The sequence below is a fragment of the Engystomops pustulosus genome, chromosome 10 (assembly GCF_040894005.1).
Source record: "Engystomops pustulosus chromosome 10, aEngPut4.maternal, whole genome shotgun sequence".
NCBI lineage: Eukaryota > Metazoa > Chordata > Amphibia > Anura > Leptodactylidae > Engystomops > Engystomops pustulosus.
The window spans coordinates 7,730,094-7,738,548 of NC_092420.1; the positions used below are offsets into that span (position 1 = coordinate 7,730,094).

General features: G+C 49.0%; 1 protein-coding gene across 3 annotated transcripts in view; it reads right to left on the reverse strand.

Moving 5' to 3' along the window:
- Positions 1-8,455, reverse strand: part of SLC41A3 (solute carrier family 41 member 3) — a 28,428-nt gene that overhangs the window by 12,819 nt on the left and 7,154 nt on the right. For all 3 annotated transcript variants that reach the window (XM_072128845.1, XM_072128844.1, XM_072128846.1), the window contains exon 2: positions 7,516-7,844. In XM_072128845.1, the coding sequence (XP_071984946.1) occupies positions 7,516-7,812 (297 nt within the window). In that variant the 5' untranslated portion in view covers positions 7,813-7,844. The remainder of the gene's footprint in view (positions 1-7,515; positions 7,845-8,455) is intronic.

Consider the following 8,455-nt stretch of genomic DNA (forward strand, 5'->3'; position numbering starts at 1 on the left):
GTATGTACACAGTGACTGCACCAGCAGCAGAATAGTGAGTGCAGCTCTGGAGTATAATACAGGATGTAACTCAGGATCAGTACAGGATAAGTAATGTCATGTATGTACACAGTGACTGCACCAGCAGCAGAATAGTGAGTGCAGCTCTGGAGTATAACACAGGATGTAACTCAGGATCAGTACAGGATAAGTAATGTCATGTATGTACACAGTGACTGCACCAGCAGCAGAATAGTGAGTGCAGCTCTGGAGTATAATACAGGATGTAGCTCAGGATCAGTTTGTGTTATCTGACCAGTGTCAGTCGCTCGGTGACTCAGCAGAGGTGACTCGGCGCACTATATCCGGATGCTGTACATGTGGCACATATCTCTGGGTTTATTATCACTTGGGTTTTGACCTCTTTGAACTCTAAGAATCGGGGCTTCAGTTTCCTCCTATTAGTGGGATAGTTGAATGTACATATGGCACTGGTCAGGGTCCTATAACATCTGTAAGTGATCATTTTCATCCATTCAGCAGACCCGAGAGCGGTCACATGACTCTCCAGGCAGCAGGTTTACAACTTTTGGTTGTTTTAAAAAGGAACCCAACTTTTCCACATGTTACAAGTCCATAAAACTCACAAAAACATTGGCAAACTAATCCGAACATGAAGGAGAGGCAAGAATTACAGGGGGTGTCCAGGAGAAATGCGGCTGCTTTGACCTGATTTACAAGCAGAGGGGGCGCTGTTTCCAGAAGAAAGTCGCCATGTTTGTCTGATCCCTGGGATTACACAGGATGATTATTTTGGACCCTGGAGAGATTTGTGATGTCAGTCTCTTTCTTGCTCCCTGGTTTTCCCAGTATATCCCGGAATGTGTCGCCCCCACCAGTGGCATGAGCACAGGCTGTGCGCCCGTCCTTATCTGATAGCAGAGGGTAGGGTGACCCGGCGCCGGTGCCAAATAGAGTTAAAGACCTGACCGGCCACAGCGCCCGGGTCCTGGGTCCTGTACCCTCCTGGGGGGGCCCTGTATCCATTGTATCTCAATGTGTCACTTATGTTCAGGGTCGGACTGGGGTACCAAGGGCCCACCAGTGAAATTAATTCTGGGGGCCCACCAACTGCTTCATCGATACGTGCGAGCCACCCCCATGTATATTTTCATTGCGTTTCTGAACGTGCTGCAAATGCAAGGTGTGAATGCAGCCTGTGGCCATGTTCACACATTCCGTTTTTTGTTGCTTTTTTCAACGCTTTGGAAAGACGATCTGTTCCTCTTCCATTTGAATGCATGTCCATTCAGCAGACAAACTTTAAATTTTTGCAACAAAAAAAACATAATGGGGGTCATTTACTAAGGGCCCGAATCGCGTTTTCCCGACGTGTTACCCGAATATTTCCGATTTGCGCCGATTGTACCTGAATTGCCCCGGGATTGTGTCGCACGCGATCGGATTGTGGCGCATCGGCGCCGGCATGCGCGCGACGGAAATCGGGGGGCGTGGCCGAACGAAAACCCGACGTATTCGGAAAAAACGCCGCATTTAAAAACCGAAAAAGTGTCGCTTGGGGACCGCTTACCTTCACCTGGTCCGAGGTGGTGCATTCCGGCGCGTGGAGATGATTTTCAGCGCAGCAGCGCCACCTGGTGGACGGCGGAGGAACTGCCTTCATGAATCCCGGCCGGACCCGAATCCAGAGCAGAGAACGCGCCGCTGGATCGCGAATGGGCCGGGTAAGTAAATTTGCCCCAATGTGTGAACGCAGCTTCAGGCTTCCTTCACACTACACTTGTGCATTTCTTGGGATGCAAACAATAGTCCCATGGGATGTTGTATGAGGGTTGCTTGTCATCTGGATGTAAGTACATAATAATAGCCTGAACCGCAAACATGGTTAGGACCTGCTCTGTCTATTGCAGCTCAGGCAGTTGGCTCATAAAAAGGGCTATGAAATTCACAGCCATGTGCATGAGCCCATAGAAGTGAATGAGGATGTGTACAACAATCCTGCAGAAAACAGGCCTCAGGCCCCATGCACACTTTTTTTTTAAATTGAGTTTTAACTGCATTGGAAACCGCAAAAGGCAGGGGCTTTGTCAGAGCACATATGTCTTTCTACTGAAACACTTTTGGAATGAGCCCCTCCCTGTTGCGTTTTTAAATGGAAATAAAACAGATCAAGAACTGCAACGTGTGAATGGGGCCTGAGGCTTGTTATCTGCCGGACTGTTTAACTTCCTGGAATCAGTATTCAACATTTATCACCAGGATGAAGGATTGTAAACCTGCAGATCCTGCCAGAGGGGGTGCACACCAGCATGTAAGTGTGCTTGGTTTACAATCCTTCATCCTGGTGATAGATGTCCTTTAAAGGAAACCTACCACCACAAATCTACCTATAAAGGTAGATCGGGTGGTAGGTGAATCAATGGGACGTGAGGATAGCCCTTTTAAGGGCTAATCCTCGCGTCCCCGCACTTTTTTGGAAACTTTTATTACCCTAATATGTAAATTTTGTTATGCGGCTACTGGGGCATGGAGTAGCTGCATCTGAGGTTACACGAGGCGGCTACTCCACGCCCCGGTAGCCACTTTACCCCTCCTACTCACCATCTTCGGCGCGCAGCTGCTCGTAGCAGCGCGCCCTCGTCCGACGATCCTGCCGTCTGCGCATGCGCAGAACAGCAGGCCCGCGCCTGTGCAGCCCCGGCTTCGGAGCAGTGACCGCGCAGGCGCGGGCCTGCTGTTCTGCGCATGCGCAGACGGCAGGATCGTCGGACGAGAGATGATGAGTAGGAAGGGTAAAGTGGCTACCAGGGCGTGGAGTAGCCGCCTCGTGTAACCTCAGAAGCGGCTACTCTACGCCCCAGTAGCCGCATAACAAAATTTACATATTAGGGTAATAAAAGTTTCCAAAAAAGTGCGGGGACGCGAGGATTAGCCCTTAAAAGGGCTATCCTCACGTCCCATTGATTCACCTACCACCTGATCTACCTTTATAGGTAGATTTGTGGTGGTAGGTGCCCTTTAAGGACTGCACATGGTACATGTATGTCCTTAACAGGTTTCAGGTACAGGTGGTCCCCTACTAAAGGACACCCGACTTACAGACAACCCCTAGTTACAGACATACCCCTCTGCCCATTGTTACCTCTGGTGAAATCTCTGGATGTTACTTTAGTGCCAGACTGTAATGATCATCTGTAAGGTGTCTGTAATGAAACTTTATTGGTAATCTTCGGTTTCATTACAGTAAAAAAAAAATTTTTGTCTGGATCTACAATTATAAAATATACAATTCCTACTTACATGCAAAGTCAACTTAAGTACAAACCTAAGGAACCTATCTGGTAAATAACCCAGGGACTGCCTGTATATGAAGAAGGTTCACAGGCTGGGTCCTCTTCATACACACCTTTGTACCAAAGGTTCATTTTTTATATAAAAACTGAATAAAAGCTTTATGAATTTGGTGTCCTTTTGATCACACTTACCCGAGGATTTAAGGGGATGTATGATTTGGAGCATACAGTGAAAGCCATACATACGTAGCCCACAAAAAAATGGCATAATTATGTTTTTTTTGTCAATTTTACCCCATTGGGATTTTTTCCCGCTTTCCAGTACATGGCATAGAATATTAAATACCATCACTAGGAAGTACAATTTGTTATGCAGAAAACAAGCCCCATACAGCTCTGTACATGGAAATAACACAGTTATGGATTTTTAAAGACACAGAAGTAAAAATGGAAAATCAAAGATGAAAATGGTCTGGCCTTTAACCCTTTAAGGGTTAATATTCCGTGCAGTGCACTAGGAAGTTGGAGAAAAATTCCAAATGTGGTATAAATGACAAAAAAAGTTGCATTATTTTTATTACAGGCTCGGTTTTGCACACCTCTTACTTTTTTGATCTTTAATGTACGGAGCTGGAGAAGCTGACGTTTTCAGTGATATCAGTTTGTGAAGTGAAGAACTTTTTCATCACTTTTTATTCAAATGTTTGTGCATTGAAATGGTGATGAATCTGCAATTTGGGCATCATGACGGGTGGGGGGTTGTTGGTAAAACTGAGGCTGCGGTCACATGTAATGCGGGGTATACTGGTAATACTGAGGCTTTGGTCACAGGTAACGCGGGGTATACTGGTAATACTGAGGCTGCAGTCACAGGTAACGCGGGGTATGCTGGTAATACTGAGGCTGCGGTCACACGTAACGAGGGCTATTCTGGTAATACTGAGGCTGCGGTCACATGTAACACGGAGTATACTGGTAATACTGAAGCTGCGGTCACATGTAACACGGAGTATACTGGTAATACTGAAGCTGCAGTCACACGTAACGCAGGGTATGCTGGTAATACTGAGGCTGCGGTCACACGTAACACGGGAAATGGTGTTAATACTGAGACTGCGGTCACACGTATCGCGGGGTATGCTGGTAATACTGAGACTGCGGTCACACGTAACGCGGGGTATACTGGTAATACTGGGGCTGCGGTCACACGTAACGCAGGGTATACTGGTAATACAGAGGCTGCGGTCACATGTAACGCGGGGTATGCTGGTAATACTGAGGCTGCGGTCAAACATAACGCAGGGTATGCTGATAATACTGAGGCTGCGGTCACACGTAACGCGGGGTATGCTGATAATACTGAGGCTGCGGTCACACGTAATGCGGGGTATGCTGGTAATACTGAGGCTGCGGTCACACATAACGCAAGTTATGCTGATAATACTGAGGCTGCGGTCAAACATAACGCAGGGTCTGCTGGTAATACTGAGGCTGCGGTCACACGTAATGCGGGGTATGCTGGTAATACTGAGGCTGCGGTCACACGTAACGCGGGGTATGCTGGTAATACTGAGGCTGCGGTCACACCTAACGCGGGGTATACTGGTAATACTGAGGCTGCGGTCACATGTAACGCGGGGTATGCTGGTAATACTGAGGCTGCGGTCACACCTAACGCGGGGTATACTGGTAATACTGAGGCTGCGGTCACATGTAACGCGGGGTATACTGGTAATACTGAGGCTGCGGTCACACCTAACGCGGGGTATACTGGTAATACTGAGGCTGCAGTCACATGTAACGCGGGGTATACTGGTAATACTGAGGCTGCGGTCACATGTAACGCGGGGTATGCTGGTAATACTGAGGCTGCGTTCACACGCAACGCATTGATTCCTTCAGCCCTTGCATTTGGACAATATAAGACACTGGGTGCGGGTTACACATCGCATGCGTCTACATAGAAGCGCATGCTGCCCCCGTGCGCTTTGATTCCATTTCTAAACAGAGTCAGCGCGTTACGTGTGACATCACTGCTTATTCTACATCAATACTTAATACAGTCAATCAAAGTACTACAACTTTCAGCATCTCATTCAACTGCTGGGAGTTGTAGTTCTTGAGTGCACTGTTATTCTATATGTATGTACACATTGCAGGGGTGTAATGAGGTGCACTGTGTGTGTGTAAATGTGATGCACTTTTATTTTGTACCTTTTTCTTGTGCTGGAAGCCATCATGTGGAGAGCAGCAGCTCCTCATCCATCCTGAGCTCCTGCACATGAGGGCAGCCTGTGCTGTGCCAGGGGGATGACACTCCAGCAGCAGCTCCTCATCTATCCTGAGCTCCCGCATACATGGTGCAGCCTGTGCTGTGCCAGGGGGATGACATTCCAGCAGCAGCTCCTCATCTATCCTGAGCTCCTACACATGAGTGCAGCCTGTGCTGTGCCAGGGGGAGGACACTCCAGCAGCAGCTGCTAGCTGATTGGTGGCCCCTGATGTCTGTCATAACCAGGAGGAAGGGGGCCCACTGTGACAACTAGGGGGCCCACGTCCTCTGGTCTGTAATTAGTGACAGCTCACTGTCTGCTCCTCCAGTGAATCAGGGGCCATGTTCTCCTGCAGTGACGCAGGGGCTGAGGTGCTCAGTGCAGGGAGGAGGAAATGTCTTACTCACTGCCCCAGCGCAGCTGTGAGAAGAGCAGAGAACCTGTCTCTCCCTCCTGCAGGATGTCATAGTCCCCCCTGCTGCCCCCCTCCTCCAGCCTCAGCTGAATGTGCCTGCTCACAGATAAGAGATGGTGACTTATGATAAGGGCCCACCGGGGATTTGACCGGTATCCCGGCAGGCCAGTCCGAGCCTGCTTATGTTGTATGGGATTGTGAGTGTGAACATGTTACATAATGTTTATTATGTGAGTTCTGGGGGGACTGAGCGCACGGTAAGAATTTGGGGGACAGTTAGACTACAGGGCGGTGATGTGCAGGGACGTAGAATAAGGCGAGAAACAGAGGATGGGAACTTCTAAAGAATTGGATATTTCTGGGGCCCCATGTAAAGTTAGGGGGCCACAGGTCAGTTGACCAGTATCGGGTCATAGGGAAGCATAAAGTTTATCAAAACCTAGAGGATGGCAGATGCCACAACAGAGGAGACTTGAACCTGCAGAGCTGTGACACCTCAATGAGGGTGAGGTACAGGGACGGTATGGAAGATAGTGAGGCTTATGGGGGGGGACAGTGTGGCTATTGTGGAAGGGGGTGGGGACACTGTGGCTCCTGGGGGGAGGTACAGCGTGGCTCCTGGGGGGAGGGACAGCGTGGCTCCTGGGGGGAGGGACAGCGTGGCTCCTGGGGGGAGGGACAGTGTGGCTACTGGGGGGAGGTACAGCGTGGCTCCTGGGGGGAGGGACAGCGTGGCTCCTGGGGGGAGGGACAGCGTGGCTCCTGGGGGGAGGGACAGCATGGCTCCTGGGGGGAGGGACAGCGTGGCTCCTGGGGGGAGGGACAGCGTGGCTACTGGGGGGAGGGACAGTGTGAGTAATGGGGGGAGGGACAGTGTGGCACCAGGACATACGTTTCTGAAAAGGGGCCCACTAAGGCTCTGTTGCACAGGGGCTTACTTAAACCTGGAGCCGGCCCTGAAGATAGACAGATGACAGGTAGATTGATGTAGATTTGTAGGTAGATTTATAGATGCATAAATTTATTATATATCGCTAGATAGATGATAGAAGATCGATAGATATGAGAGATAGATACAGTAGACGATTGATTGATTGATTGATTGATTGATAGATAGATAGATAATAGATAGATATATAAATGGTCAGATAGACAGACATATAGATAAGAAATATAGAAATTATAGATGATAGATAACTAGATAGCTAGATGATAAGCATCTGCACATCCTCTGACCACAAAAATCCATAAGCAGCGGGGCCCTTTAGGACAGTGGGCCCTGTGAAAATGCCCAGTTTGCTGCCCCCTAACGCCGGCCCTGGTGAGGTAGAACCCAAGACTGTCAGAGACCATTTGCTGAGACCTGCCAATGTTTCTCTACTTTGTTGGTAACACAATAAAGTTTTGGTTCCTCCAGAACACACCCTAACACAACCTAATGATATCTGGGATACTCCTCGTATCTGTCCCCTGACTGCGCTTCCAGTAATAATAACACAATAATATTCAGAGAAATTGATACAATGTATCCTACCTGCACGATATCCAGCACCATGCCCGCCATCACCATGCCCAGCCCTGCCAGCAGGTACGGGAACAGGACCTGCAGGGCAATGGAGCTGGAGGACTCATCCCCTGGTCTGGGCATGGGGGGCTTCTTCTCTGGTGGGGGGCGCTTCTCTGGAATGAGTGGCAGCTCTTCTTCCACAAAGTCCCTGTTGATGCTGCGGCTCTCATTGTGTTTGCCCTTGTTCTTTGCTCGGTGTTTGGAGCGCTCCCCATTCCTGGCTCGACCCTCCTTCCTCCTCTGCCGGGTATCTTCACCCTTCATGGTGACCTGGCTGGGCGCGGGGACCTGGCTCTCTGAACAGATAAGACTTGTATTTACTTACTGATTTATCAAACTGATACCGAACAAAAATCAATGAAATGAAATGTGTCGTATTTTTGAGGTGCAGTCCCGACTATGACCACCAGGTGATAACAGAGAACAGAAGAGACCCCCAGAAATAAGTGGAGTAAGGGGGTGATTATGATCTGTCAGCAGATGTGACCCCACAGCCAGTGTTATGTATTGTCCCTGGAGAGGTGCGTGATCAGTCCTTTGTGTAAGTTGTTAGTAGCAGCAGGACTGTGAGATATGGGTTTTAATTCCAGGATTGTAGCTTCTCCAAGTGCACTGGGGGTGTCTCCTCACACTGCTGTGCTCTATGTTCTCTGCACTGAACAGCTCCACAGCCCCTCCGCTCTGCTGTGAGTAACTGCTGCAGTATCCAACCCGCAACATGTTACAGATTTACTTAGAATTAAAGGGAAAAGTTTTGGAGCAGTTCAATGCAGAGAAGAGCAAAGCAGTGTGAGGACTTGGAGAAGCTACAATCCTACAATGGAAATCCATATATCCATAAGTCACACTGGGGGTGTGGAGCAGTGTAAGGACAACCAAACCCCAACCCCAAAGGGTACATGGAGAA